This window comes from Oncorhynchus mykiss, chromosome 5, assembly GCF_013265735.2.
Source record: "Oncorhynchus mykiss isolate Arlee chromosome 5, USDA_OmykA_1.1, whole genome shotgun sequence".
Lineage (NCBI taxonomy): Eukaryota > Metazoa > Chordata > Actinopteri > Salmoniformes > Salmonidae > Oncorhynchus > Oncorhynchus mykiss.
The window spans coordinates 81,441,351-81,456,580 of NC_048569.1; the positions used below are offsets into that span (position 1 = coordinate 81,441,351).

The 15,230-nt window shown below is 41.6% G+C and overlaps 1 protein-coding gene across 3 annotated transcripts in view; it reads left to right on the forward strand.

The window, feature by feature from the left end:
* The window catches only part of LOC110524662 (exocyst complex component 2), a 158,004-nt gene that overhangs the window by 23,959 nt on the left and 118,815 nt on the right, over positions 1 to 15,230 (forward strand). For all 3 annotated transcript variants that reach the window (XM_021604507.2, XM_021604508.2, XM_021604509.2), the window contains 2 exons: positions 1,635 to 1,748; positions 2,631 to 2,755. In XM_021604507.2, coding sequence (XP_021460182.2) covers positions 1,635 to 1,748; positions 2,631 to 2,755 — 239 coding nt within the window. The remainder of the gene's footprint in view (positions 1 to 1,634; positions 1,749 to 2,630; positions 2,756 to 15,230) is intronic.

Genomic DNA, 15,230 nt, shown 5'->3' on the forward strand with positions numbered 1-15,230 from the left:
CCGTTTTTAGTATGTTCACTTGATCTTTGCAAATTCAATCTGTAAACTTTGTTGTTCACGCCACACTCTTACCAACTGAGCAACAAAGTTACAAGGTCGTTAGCAGAGCATGGGTACTTTGAATGGAAAGTGTGGTGAGTTCTATGGTGATCAAACCCTCTCTCTCTCCCACTTCTTTCCCATGACAACCCATCGTTACATCTTTTCTGAGATAATTCTGCTCTATGATGTTTGTGTGTGTGCATGCATGCGTGTGTGTGTAATCACTCCCTGAAGGCTCAGTGGGCTCCAGTACATTACAGTGGAGGCTGGATGGGGGGGGGGTTAGGGTTTAGTTTGTGTAGCCCACGGGTCATTACCACAGATCAAACCTTCCTAATGAGCTCTAGGTCCTCAAGGGGCACCCAGGCGTCACACACTGCTCTTCCCACGCCCGGGCCTCCCTCCTTGGGCACAGCCTGGCCTCACACTGACCCCTGCTGGATGACTTTATACAAACACCCCAACTCACCTTTCACCTCATTACATTATAAGAAGGACATTCTTGTTATTTTGTACAATGTCATGGATATGTTATTTCTTATTTGTGAAACTATGTACAGTTGTAAGCATTACCTATTATGTGTTGTTTGTGTAGATTGTGTTCAATTTTCAACTTCATTGTCAAAGAGAGAAATGGGCTAAGCAGTATAATCTATAATACTATGTTTGCTTTTAACCAAATGTGCCTGAATACATTATCCGTATGGGTGATCAAGAGAAATCCAACCCACAATCACTCTACCAACTGACCCAAACAGGACCACAGCATGACCGTACAGGACCACAGCATGACCGTACAGGACCACAGTATGACCGTACAGGACCACAGCATGACCGTACAGGACCACAGTATGACCGTACAGGACCACAACATGACCGTACAGGACCACAGCATGACCGTACAGGACCACAGCATGACCGTACAGGACCACAGCATGACCGTACAGGACCACAGCATGGCCGTACAGTACCACAGCATGACCGTACAGGACCACAGCATGACCGTACAGGACCACAGCATGACCGTACAGGACCACAGCATGACCGTACAGGACCACAGCATGACCGTACAGGACCACAGCATGACCGTACAGGACCACAGCATGACCGTACAGTACCACAGCATGACCGTACAGGACCACAGCATGACCGTACAGGACCACAGCATGACCGTACAGGACCACAGTATGACCGTACAGGACCACAACATGACCGTACAGGACCACAGCATGACCGTACAGGACCACAGCATGACCGTACAGGACCACAGCATGACCGTACAGGACCACAGCATGACCGTACAGGACCACAGCATGACCGTACAGGACCACAGCATGACCGTACAGGACCACAGCATGACCGTACAGGACCACAGCATGACCGTACAGGACCACAGCATGACCGTACAGGACCACAGCATGACCGTACAGGACCACAGCATGACCGTACAGGACCACAGCATGACCGTACAGGACCACAGCATGACCGTACAGGACCACAGCATGACCGTACAGGACCACAGCATGACCGTACATAGAAGATATAAAACATAAATTTCACAGGGTTTCTTAGTAATCCGTTTTCTCCCCCAGGGGTAAGGTCCCTCTGAAAGATCTGGAGGCCATGTTCCCAGGGGTGAGTGGGGATTTCACCAGCGAGAACTTCTCAGCCACCTGGTACCTAATCGAGAACCACTCTGTCACCAGGTAGGTCAGGCCGACCTACCTATCTATTTTCTACGACCTCTGGGTCAGACACACAGCCAATCACAAGGATATTTCTCCTGTACCAGCCAGCGCACCATCCCAACTAATATGTTGATGAACGTCAGCCCTCTAGCCAAGCGATCAGTCAGAAACACTGTTGGAAGTAATGCAGTGACTTGGCACAACACTTTTGAATGTTGTCTTTATCATCAAATCACAATTTATTTCAAATGCATTTAACAAAGGCCTCAATACAGTTTACAATAAAAAAATATATATTTTTAATTTTTTTACGTGGTTCTCAGTCCATCCAATCAATCCACTGACCCAGAAACAGAGCTAGTCTGTAAATAAATACAATCTAGCTCCAATCCCTGTTGATCCCTGACCCCTGACTTGGCACAAGAAAACTTTGGACATGTGGAGGAATTGTCCTTTCTCTTGTTGACTTCTGACCCCTGGTCTCTGTCATACTAGGACAGTGTTTGTCAGCATGTCTGTCAGGTTATTATTAGTCTCTCCTGGTTTCCTCCCTGTCATCCATCATGGTTCCCCTCCATCTAACCCCCCAGTCTAGCGGATGGATCCTGTCTGCTCCTGGCCAGCAACTGCAGGGCTGCAGACTCCACTGGGTTGGGCTGTTTTGAGTTGACAGGGCCTGTGTTTCTTCCTCCAGAGGAAACTTACATTCACTCCCAAAGTACACACACGCATGCTTGTGCGGACTCACTTGTGTGCGTTACACATAGAAAATCGTACGCACACACACACTCCTCTGACTGATGGGATGGTGTCACACTTGGAAGTAAACAGAGTTTTTAACTTTCACATCCCACTTTTCTTTCTCATCTCGCTCTCTCTTTCCCTCCCTCCCCCTCTCAGTTTTGACCAGTTGCGTATGGCAGCCAGTAACCTGAAGAAGCAGGCCACTAGGAAGAACGAGGGCAGTCTGGCCTACGTGAAGGGAGGCCTCAGCACTTTCTTTGAGGCACAGGACGCCCTCGCAGGTAAAGATACAGTACACGTTACACACAGACTATACACAGAGTATGTGTTTTTTACACTGTACATCAATACTACACAGAGAGTGTGTGGTATATACATTATATGTGTGCTATTACACAGGTAGATGATAACCGTATAAAGACAATGAATGTAAACATGTTTCAGGGTTGACGGTACTTGTCTCTCATGATGCAAGTAAGAGTTTGTGAGGCTCTGGTCTATTGCAGTGTGTGTTTGACTAATATCCTTTACAGACATAGAACACTTCTACAGTAACGCGTCGATAGCGACAATAGATCATTTTTAAAAGTGCCGCATCAGGAGCATCTGTACCTTTTCTGACAGTAGAATTCTGCTCTGGCATATAATGACCGGTATTGTGTCCCTGACAACAATAAACCTTACTGATTGATGTGCTGCTGTGTTTTTTTAAATGGCGTTTTATTTTATGATAGTTTTCTTTCTACTAAATTTCTTGGTAAGTCACAGTGTTTAATGAACTTTTTTTAGGAGAGAGTGGGCTGCTGGCAGGCAGGGCGCAGGCAGGCAGCTCGAGATTATTTGATTGACAGTTCTTGTCCCATAGTGATGGACGTCAATCCTGCTTCAGAGGAGGAATTCCATTATAGACAAGTAAAATGCCTGTTCAGTGGTTCTTCAAAACTATCTCCAGAGATGGTTTTGTGTCGTCTTTTGAAATAGTGTACCCTTAGCCGAGGCACTTTCAAGGTGGCACATTCCATCTGTCTGTAAAGAGTATAAGACCGGTATGGTTTGGGATATCATTAGTGTGGTGTTTTACAGTGGGAGTTAGAATAAGACCGGTATGGTTTGGGATATCATTAGTGTGGTGTTTTACAGTGGGAGTTAGAATAAGACAGGTATGGTTTGGGATATCAGTAGTGTGGTGTTTTACAGTGGGAGTTAGAATAAGACAGGTGTGGTTTGGGATATCATTAGTGTGGTGTTTTACAGTGGGAGTTAGAATAAGACAGGTATGGTTTGGGATATCATTAGTGTGGTGTTTTACAGTGGGAGTTAGAATAAGACAGGTATGGTTTGAGATATCATTAGTGTGGTGTTTTACAGTGGGAGTTAGAATAAGACAGGTGTGGTTTGAGATATCATTAGTGTGGTGTATTACAGTGGGAGTTAGAATAAGACGGGTATGGTTTGGGATATCATTAGTGTGGTGTTTTACAGTGGGAGTTAGAATAAGACAGGTATGGTTTGAGATATCATTAGTGTGGTGTATTACAGTGGGAGTTAGAATAAGACAGGTATGGTTTGGGATATCATTAGTGTGGTTTACAGTGGGAGTTAGAATAAGACAGGTGTGGTTTGGGATATCATTAGTGTGGTGTATTACAGTGGGAGTTAGAATAAGACAGGTGTGGTTTGGGATATCATTAGTGTGGTGTATTACAGTGGGAGTTAGAATAAGACAGGTGTGGTTTGGGATATCATTAGTGTGGTGTATTACAGTGGGAGTTAGAATAAGACAGGTATGGTTTGGGATATCATTAGTGTGGTGTATTACAGTGGGAGTTAGAATAAGACAGGTATGGTTTGGGATATCATTAGTGTGGTGTATTACAGTGGGAGTTAGAATAAGACAGGTATGGTTTGAGATATCATTAGTGTGGTGTTTTACAGTGGGAGTTAGAATAAGACAGGTATGGTTTGGGATATCATTAGTGTGGTGTATTACAGTGGGAGTTAGAATAAGACAGGTATGGTTTGGGATATCATTAGTGTGGTGTTTTACAGTGGGAGTTAGAATAAGACAGGTATGGTTTGGGATATCATTAGTGTGGTGTTTTACAGTGGGAGTTAGAATAAGACAGGTATGGTTTGGGATATCATTGGTGTGGTGTTTTACAGTGGGAGTTAGAATAAGACAGGTGTGGTTTGGGATATCATTAGTGTGGTGTTTTACAGTGGGAGTTAGAATAAGACAGGTGTGGTTTGGGATATCATTAGTGTGGTGTTTTACAGTGGGAGTTAGAATAAGACAGGTATGGTTTGGGATATCATTAGTGTGGTGTTTTACAGTGGGAGTTAGAATAAGACAGGTATGGTTTGGGATATCATTAGTGTGGTGTTTTACAGTGGGAGTTAGAATAAGACAGGTATGGTTTGGGATATCATTAGTGTGGTGTTTTACAGTGGGAGTTAGAATAAGACAGGTGTGGTTTGGGATATCATTAGTGTGGTGTTTTACAGTGGGAGTTAGAATAAGACCGGTATGGTTTGGGATATCATTAGTGTGGTGTTTTACAGTGGGAGTTAGAATAAGACAGGTGTGGTTTGAGATATCATTAGTGTGGTGTTTTACAGTGGGAGTTAGAATAAGACAGGTGTGGTTTGGGATATCATTAGTGTGGTGTATTACAGTGGGAGTAAAGAATAAGACAGGTGTGGTTTGGCATATTATTAGTGTGGTGTTTTACAGTGGGAGTTAGAATAAGACAGGTGTGGTTTGGGATATCATTAGTGTGGTGTTTTACAGTGGGAGTTAGAATAAGACCGGTATGGTTTGGGATATCATTAGTGTGGTGTTTTACAGTGGGAGTTAGAATAAGACAGGTGTGGTTTGGGATATCATTAGTGTGGTGTTTTACAGTGGGAGTTAGAATAAGACCGGTATGGTTTGGGATATCATTAGTGTGGTGTTTTACAGTGGGAGTTAGAATAAGACAGGTGTGGTTTGGGATATTATTAGTGTGGTGTTTTACAGTGGGAGTTAGAATAAGACAGGTGTGGTTTGGGATATTATTAGTGTGGTGTATTACAGTGGGAGTTAGAATAAGACAGGTGTGGTTTGGGATATCATTAGTGTGGTGTTTTACAGTGGGAGTTAGAATAAGACAGGTATGGTTTGGGATATCATTAGTGTGGTGTTTTACAGTGGGAGTTAGAATAAGACAGGTATGGTTTGGGATATCATTAGTGTGGTGTTTTACAGTGGGAGTTAGAATAAGACAGGTATGGTTTGGGATATCATTGGTGTGGTGTTTTACAGTGGGAGTTAGAATAAGACAGGTGTGGTTTGGGATATCATTAGTGTGGTGTTTTACAGTGGGAGTTAGAATAAGACAGGTGTGGTTTGGGATATCATTAGTGTGGTGTTTTACAGTGGGAGTTAGAATAAGACAGGTATGGTTTGGGATATCATTAGTGTGGTGTTTTACAGTGGGAGTTAGAATAAGACAGGTATGGTTTGGGATATCATTAGTGTGGTGTTTTACAGTGGGAGTTAGAATAAGACAGGTATGGTTTGGGATATCATTAGTGTGGTGTTTTACAGTGGGAGTTAGAATAAGACAGGTGTGGTTTGGGATATCATTAGTGTGGTGTTTTACAGTGGGAGTTAGAATAAGACCGGTATGGTTTGGGATATCATTAGTGTGGTGTTTTACAGTGGGAGTTAGAATAAGACAGGTGTGGTTTGAGATATCATTAGTGTGGTGTTTTACAGTGGGAGTTAGAATAAGACAGGTGTGGTTTGGGATATCATTAGTGTGGTGTATTACAGTGGGAGTTAGAATAAGACAGGTGTGGTTTGGGATATTATTAGTGTGGTGTTTTACAGTGGGAGTTAGAATAAGACAGGTGTGGTTTGGGATATCATTAGTGTGGTGTTTTACAGTGGGAGTTAGAATAAGACCGGTATGGTTTGGGATATCATTAGTGTGGTGTTTTACAGTGGGAGTTAGAATAAGACAGGTGTGGTTTGGGATATCATTAGTGTGGTGTTTTACAGTGGGAGTTAGAATAAGACCGGTATGGTTTGGGATATCATTAGTGTGGTGTTTTACAGTGGGAGTTAGAATAAGACAGGTGTGGTTTGGGATATTATTAGTGTGGTGTTTTACAGTGGGAGTTAGAATAAGACAGGTGTGGTTTGGGATATTATTAGTGTGGTGTATTACAGTGGGAGTTAGAATAAGACAGGTGTGGTTTGGGATATCATTAGTGTGGTGTTTTACAGTGGGAGTTAGAATAAGACAGGTATGGTTTGGGATATCATTAGTGTGGTGTTTTACAGTGGGAGTTAGAATAAGACAGGTGTGGTTTGAGATATCATTAGTGTGGTGTTTTACAGTGGGAGTTAGAATAAGACAGGTATGGTTTGGGATATCATTAGTGTGGTGTATTACAGTGGGAGTTAGAATAAGACAGGTATGGTTTGGGATATCATTAGTGTGGTGTATTACAGTGGGAGTTAGAATAAGACAGGTGTGGTTTGAGATATCATTAGTGTGGTGTATTACAGTGGGAGTTAGAATAAGACAGGTATGGTTTGGGATATCATTAGTGTGGTGTTTTACAGTGGGAGTTAGAATAAGACAGGTATGGTTTGAGATATCATTAGTGTGGTGTTTTACAGTGGGAGTTAGAATAAGACAGGTATGGTTTGGGATATCATTAGTGTGGTGTTTTACAGTGGGAGTTAGAATAAGACAGGTGTGGTTTGGGATATCATTAGTGTGGTGTATTACAGTGGGAGTTAGAATAAGACAGGTGTGGTTTGGGATATTATTAGTGTGGTGTTTTACAGTGGGAGTTAGAATAAGACAGGTGTGGTTTGGGATATCATTAGTGTGGTGTTTTACAGTGGGAGTTAGAATAAGACAGGTATGGTTTGAGATATCATTAGTGTGGTGTTTTACAGTGGGAGTTAGAATAAGACAGGTATGGTTTGGGATATCATTAGTGTGGTGTATTACAGTGGGAGTTAGAATAAGACAGGTGTGGTTTGAGATATCATTAGTGTGGTGTATTACAGTGGGAGTTAGAATAAGACAGGTATGGTTTGGGATATCATTAGTGTGGTGTTTTACAGTGGGAGTTAGAATAAGACAGGTGTGGTTTGGGATATTATTAGTGTGGTGTTTTACAGTGGGAGTTAGAATAAGACAGGTGTGGTTTGAGATATCATTAGTGTGGTGTATTACAGTGGGAGTTAGAATAAGACAGGTATGGTTTGGGATATCATTAGTGTGGTGTTTTACAGTGGGAGTTAGAATAAGACAGGTGTGGTTTGGGATATCATTAGTGTGGTGTATTACAGTGGGAGTTAGAATAAGACAGGTGTGGTTTGGGATATCATTAGTGTGGTGTTTTACAGTGGGAGTTAGAATAAGACAGGTGTGGTTTGGGATATCATTAGTGTGGTGTTTTACAGTGGGAGTTAGAATAAGACAGGTATGGTTTGAGATATCATTAGTGTGGTGTTTTACAGTGGGAGTTAGAATAAGACAGGTATGGTTTGGGATATCATTAGTGTGGTGTATTACAGTGGGAGTTAGAATAAGACAGGTGTGGTTTGAGATATCATTAGTGTGGTGTATTACAGTGGGAGTTAGAATAAGACAGGTATGGTTTGGGATATCATTAGTGTGGTGTTTTACAGTGGGAGTTAGAATAAGACAGGTGTGGTTTGGGATATCATTAGTGTGGTGTATTACAGTGGGAGTTAGAATAAGACAGGTGTGGTTTGGCATATTATTAGTGTGGTGTTTTACAGTGGGAGTTAGAATAAGACAGGTGTGGTTTGGGATATCATTAGTGTGGTGTTTTACAGTGGGAGTTAGAATAAGACCGGTATGGTTTGGGATATCATTAGTGTGGTGTTTTACAGTGGGAGTTAGAATAAGACAGGTGTGGTTTGGGATATCATTAGTGTGGTGTTTTACAGTGGGAGTTAGAATAAGACCGGTATGGTTTGGGATATCATTAGTGTGGTGTTTTACAGTGGGAGTTAGAATAAGACAGGTGTGGTTTGGGATATTATTAGTGTGGTGTTTTACAGTGGGAGTTAGAATAAGACAGGTGTGGTTTGGGATATTATTAGTGTGGTGTATTACAGTGGGAGTTAGAATAAGACAGGTGTGGTTTGGGATATCATTAGTGTGGTGTTTTACAGTGGGAGTTAGAATAAGACAGGTATGGTTTGGGATATCATTAGTGTGGTGTTTTACAGTGGGAGTTAGAATAAGACAGGTATGGTTTGGGATATCATTAGTGTGGTGTTTTACAGTGGGAGTTAGAATAAGACAGGTATGGTTTGGGATATCATTGGTGTGGTGTTTTACAGTGGGAGTTAGAATAAGACAGGTGTGGTTTGGGATATCATTAGTGTGGTGTTTTACAGTGGGAGTTAGAATAAGACAGGTGTGGTTTGGGATATCATTAGTGTGGTGTTTTACAGTGGGAGTTAGAATAAGACAGGTATGGTTTGGGATATCATTAGTGTGGTGTTTTACAGTGGGAGTTAGAATAAGACAGGTATGGTTTGGGATATCATTAGTGTGGTGTTTTACAGTGGGAGTTAGAATAAGACAGGTATGGTTTGGGATATCATTAGTGTGGTGTTTTACAGTGGGAGTTAGAATAAGACAGGTGTGGTTTGGGATATCATTAGTGTGGTGTTTTACAGTGGGAGTTAGAATAAGACCGGTATGGTTTGGGATATCATTAGTGTGGTGTTTTACAGTGGGAGTTAGAATAAGACAGGTGTGGTTTGAGATATCATTAGTGTGGTGTTTTACAGTGGGAGTTAGAATAAGACAGGTGTGGTTTGGGATATCATTAGTGTGGTGTATTACAGTGGGAGTTAGAATAAGACAGGTGTGGTTTGGGATATTATTAGTGTGGTGTTTTACAGTGGGAGTTAGAATAAGACAGGTGTGGTTTGGGATATCATTAGTGTGGTGTTTTACAGTGGGAGTTAGAATAAGACCGGTATGGTTTGGGATATCATTAGTGTGGTGTTTTACAGTGGGAGTTAGAATAAGACAGGTGTGGTTTGGGATATCATTAGTGTGGTGTTTTACAGTGGGAGTTAGAATAAGACCGGTATGGTTTGGGATATCATTAGTGTGGTGTTTTACAGTGGGAGTTAGAATAAGACAGGTGTGGTTTGGGATATTATTAGTGTGGTGTTTTACAGTGGGAGTTAGAATAAGACAGGTGTGGTTTGGGATATTATTAGTGTGGTGTATTACAGTGGGAGTTAGAATAAGACAGGTGTGGTTTGGGATATCATTAGTGTGGTGTTTTACAGTGGGAGTTAGAATAAGACAGGTATGGTTTGGGATATCATTAGTGTGGTGTATTACAGTGGGAGTTAGAATAAGACAGGTGTGGTTTGAGATATCATTAGTGTGGTGTATTACAGTGGGAGTTAGAATAAGACAGGTATGGTTTGGGATATCATTAGTGTGGTGTTTTACAGTGGGAGTTAGAATAAGACAGGTGTGGTTTGGGATATCATTAGTGTGGTGTATTACAGTGGGAGTTAGAATAAGACAGGTGTGGTTTGGCATATTATTAGTGTGGTGTTTTACAGTGGGAGTTAGAATAAGACAGGTGTGGTTTGGGATATCATTAGTGTGGTGTTTTACAGTGGGAGTTAGAATAAGACCGGTATGGTTTGGGATATCATTAGTGTGGTGTTTTACAGTGGGAGTTAGAATAAGACAGGTGTGGTTTGGGATATCATTAGTGTGGTGTTTTACAGTGGGAGTTAGAATAAGACCGGTGTGGTTTGGGATATCATTAGTGTGGTGTTTTACAGTGGGAGTTAGAATAAGACAGGTGTGGTTTGGGATATTATTAGTGTGGTGTTTTACAGTGGGAGTTAGAATAAGACAGGTGTGGTTTGGGATATTATTAGTGTGGTGTATTACAGTGGGAGTTAGAATAAGACAGGTGTGGTTTGGGATATCATTAGTGTGGTGTTTTACAGTGGGAGTTAGAATAAGACAGGTATGGTTTGGGATATCATTAGTGTGGTGTTTTACAGTGGGAGTTAGAATAAGACAGGTATGGTTTGGGATATCATTAGTGTGGTGTTTTACAGTGGGAGTTAGAATAAGACAGGTATGGTTTGGGATATCATTGGTGTGGTGTTTTACAGTGGGAGTTAGAATAAGACAGGTGTGGTTTGGGATATCATTAGTGTGGTGTTTTACAGTGGGAGTTAGAATAAGACCGGTATGGTTTGGGATATCATTAGTGTGGTGTTTTACAGTGGGAGTTAGAATAAGACAGGTGTGGTTTGGGATATTATTAGTGTGGTGTTTTACAGTGGGAGTTAGAATAAGACAGGTGTGGTTTGGGATATTATTAGTGTGGTGTATTACAGTGGGAGTTAGAATAAGACAGGTGTGGTTTGGGATATCATTAGTGTGGTGTTTTACAGTGGGAGTTAGAATAAGACAGGTATGGTTTGGGATATCATTAGTGTGGTGTTTTACAGTGGGAGTTAGAATAAGACAGGTGTGGTTTGAGATATCATTAGTGTGGTGTTTTACAGTGGGAGTTAGAATAAGACAGGTATGGTTTGGGATATCATTAGTGTGGTGTTTTACAGTGGGAGTTAGAATAAGACAGGTGTGGTTTGAGATATCATTAGTGTGGTGTTTTACAGTGGGAGTTAGAATAAGACAGGTATGGTTTGAGATATCATTAGTGTGGTGTATTACAGTGGGAGTTAGAATAAGACAGGTGTGGTTTGGGATATCATTAGTGTGGTGTTTTACAGTGGGAGTTAGAATAAGACAGGTGTGGTTTGGGATATCATTAGTGTGGTGTATTACAGTGGGAGTTAGAATAAGACAGGTGTGGTTTGGCATATTATTAGTGTGGTGTTTTACAGTGGGAGTTAGAATAAGACAGGTGTGGTTTGGGATATCATTAGTGTGGTGTTTTACAGTGGGAGTTAGAATAAGACCGGTATGGTTTGGGATATCATTAGTGTGGTGTTTTACAGTGGGAGTTAGAATAAGACAGGTGTGGTTTGGGATATCATTAGTGTGGTGTTTTACAGTGGGAGTTAGAATAAGACCGGTATGGTTTGGGATATCATTAGTGTGGTGTTTTACAGTGGGAGTTAGAATAAGACAGGTGTGGTTTGGGATATTATTAGTGTGGTGTTTTACAGTGGGAGTTAGAATAAGACAGGTGTGGTTTGGGATATTATTAGTGTGGTGTATTACAGTGGGAGTTAGAATAAGACAGGTGTGGTTTGGGATATCATTAGTGTGGTGTATTACAGTGGGAGTTAGAATAAGACAGGTGTGGTTTGAGATATCATTAGTGTGGTGTATTACAGTGGGAGTTAGAATAAGACAGGTATGGTTTGGGATATCATTAGTGTGGTGTTTTACAGTGGGAGTTAGAATAAGACAGGTGTGGTTTGGGATATTATTAGTGTGGTGTTTTACAGTGGGAGTTAGAATAAGACAGGTGTGGTTTGAGATATCATTAGTGTGGTGTATTACAGTGGGAGTTAGAATAAGACAGGTATGGTTTGGGATATCATTAGTGTGGTGTTTTACAGTGGGAGTTAGAATAAGACAGGTGTGGTTTGGGATATCATTAGTGTGGTGTATTACAGTGGGAGTTAGAATAAGACAGGTGTGGTTTGGGATATTATTAGTGTGGTGTTTTACAGTGGGAGTTAGAATAAGACAGGTGTGGTTTGGGATATCATTAGTGTGGTGTTTTACAGTGGGAGTTAGAATAAGACAGGTATGGTTTGAGATATCATTAGTGTGGTGTTTTACAGTGGGAGTTAGAATAAGACAGGTATGGTTTGGGATATCATTAGTGTGGTGTATTACAGTGGGAGTTAGAATAAGACAGGTGTGGTTTGAGATATCATTAGTGTGGTGTATTACAGTGGGAGTTAGAATAAGACAGGTATGGTTTGGGATATCATTAGTGTGGTGTTTTACAGTGGGAGTTAGAATAAGACAGGTGTGGTTTGGGATATTATTAGTGTGGTGTTTTACAGTGGGAGTTAGAATAAGACAGGTGTGGTTTGAGATATCATTAGTGTGGTGTATTACAGTGGGAGTTAGAATAAGACAGGTATGGTTTGGGATATCATTAGTGTGGTGTTTTACAGTGGGAGTTAGAATAAGACAGGTATGGTTTGGGATATCATTAGTGTGGTGTATTACAGTGGGAGTTAGAATAAGACAGGTGTGGTTTGAGATATCATTAGTGTGGTGTTTTACAGTGGGAGTTAGAATAAAACAGGTATGGTTTGGGATATCATTAGTGTGGTGTTTTACAGTGGGAGTTAGAATAAGACAGGTGTGGTTTGAGATATCATTAGTGTGGTGTTTTACAGTGGGAGTTAGAATAAAACAGGTGTGGTTTGGGATATCATTAGTGTGGTGTTTTACAGTGGGAGTTAGAATAAGACAGGTATGGTTTGGGATATCATTAGTGTGGTGTATTACAGTGGGAGTTAGAATAAGACCGGTATGGTTTGGGATATCATTAGTGTGGTGTTTTACAGTGGGAGTTAGAATAAGACAGGTATGGTTTGAGATATCATTAGTGTGGTGTTTTACAGTGGGAGTTAGAATAAGACAGGTGTGGTTTGGGATATCATTAGTGTGGTGTTTTACAGTGGGAGTTAGAATAAGACAGGTATGGTTTGGGATATCATTAGTGTGGTGTATTACAGTGGGAGTTAGAATAAGACAGGTGTGGTTTGGGATATCATTAGTGTGGTGTTTTACAGTGGGAGTTAGAATAAGACAGGTATGGTTTGGGATATCATTAGTGTGGTGTATTACAGTGGGAGTTAGAATAAGACAGGTGTGGTTTGGGATATCATTAGTGTGGTGTTTTACAGTGAGCATGTAATCTAAGGACTTCCTGACCATTCCTCAGAACTCTGATGGACGTGTGGAAGCTGGCCTCTAGGTTTGTGTGTATGTGGGTGTGTATTGCCTGGTGTGTTTTCTGAAAAGTGTGTGTGATTCTGGGGTGTGTTTCTGTGCCTATGACCACGTCTCTGCAGCTCCTGGGTTTTCCTGTTGTGTGTGTAAATCAAATAAAATTGTATTTGTCACATATGCCGAACACAGCAGGGAAATGCTTACTTATACAAGCCCTTAACCAACAATGCAGTTTTAAGAAAAATAAGTGTTAATGTATTTGCTTAAATAAAATATTACAAATAGAAAATAGAAAAATATCAAATAATGAAAGTTAACAGTAAAATAACAGTAACGAGGCTATATGCAGGGGATACCGGTACAGAGTCAATGTGCTGGGGCACAGGATTTGGTTATGCACACGGTCACGCAGTGTGGTCTAGCAGTGGTTGATTAAAGAGGCATGTGTGTGTGAGCAGAGCACCACTCCACCGCAGTGTACCACAGTTGCGCTAGCCAACCACAACATCTTCATTAAAACGGCATCAGCTCTCACATGTCAATCACAGTGCTGCCTGTAGCAGGGCCATCTAGTTCTGTACTGCTTTCCTATTAGAACCGTTCATTACACAAATACACACACACCAACTAACATACACACTGAGACATATGCACACGCATACACACACATGTATACCCAAACAGACGCACACACACTCCCATGGCCTTTCTGATTCACTCTCTGATAACTCTGAGGTAACATTTTGACTGCTGTCGCTCTGCCAGGTAGCTCAGTCAAATCAATTGTTCAACTTTATCAGTCATATTTTTGTCTGTTTACTCTAATTCCCCTCATAGCCACTCAGTTACTTCCCCTGACTATTTATATGTTTCAGTCATTATTATGATTGCTTTCCGTATGTAATGTCTGTGCCCGGGTGGAGCAGGGGGGTCCGAATCCGAGGCAATGTTTTCATTGTTAGCGTCTGAATCTAAATAAACGGAGCAGGGCAACACAATGCAGGCCAGAGCAATAGGGATGATAACGGCCCTAATATGACCGAGGGGAACAATACAGTCCCTTTCTCACGTTCACTCTGCTGAGCGTGCCCATTATGAGCCAAAATGGGAAGAGCAGGTGTCCTCAGTGACCCAGGAAATAATGCACCCTCAGATGGACTCATGGCCTGTGAACCAGGAAGCAATAGACCATAAGATGACAAGTCAATTGACCTGTGTCATTAGGCTGTACTTCACTGTAAAGGTTTAAGAGTATATTCTGCCTCCTTACAGCACGGCTGTCAAGCTCATTCCACGGAGGGCCGAGTGTCTGCAGGTTTTACATTTTTACTTTCAATTAAGACCTAGACAACCAGGTAAGGGGAGTTCCTTTCTAATTAGTGACCTTAATTCATCAATCAAGTACGAGGGTGGAGCGAAAACCCGCAGAACCTCGGCCCTCCGTGGAATGAGTATGACGTGCCTTACAGCACATAGTCCTGTGATTATGTCTGTTTTTAGGGAGTTGAATCTGAGGCCCTTATTGAGAATGTCTCAGTGCTAGTTCTGGTATGGATAGTAAGCTTGATGTATGGTTCAAGTTACATACAATAGTCAGGTATGGTCAGGGTAAGCTTTAGTAATGTGCCAGCCATCTTGTTCTGAACCAGACGGCACTTTGCGGCTCCAGCAGTTGCTCACTGCCAGGTCCAGTTAGCACAGCTGTCCGCAAAACTGTGAATCCTTTCTTTGTCTGTCTCTCTCCATGTTTGGCAAGTCGTCTGAGTCA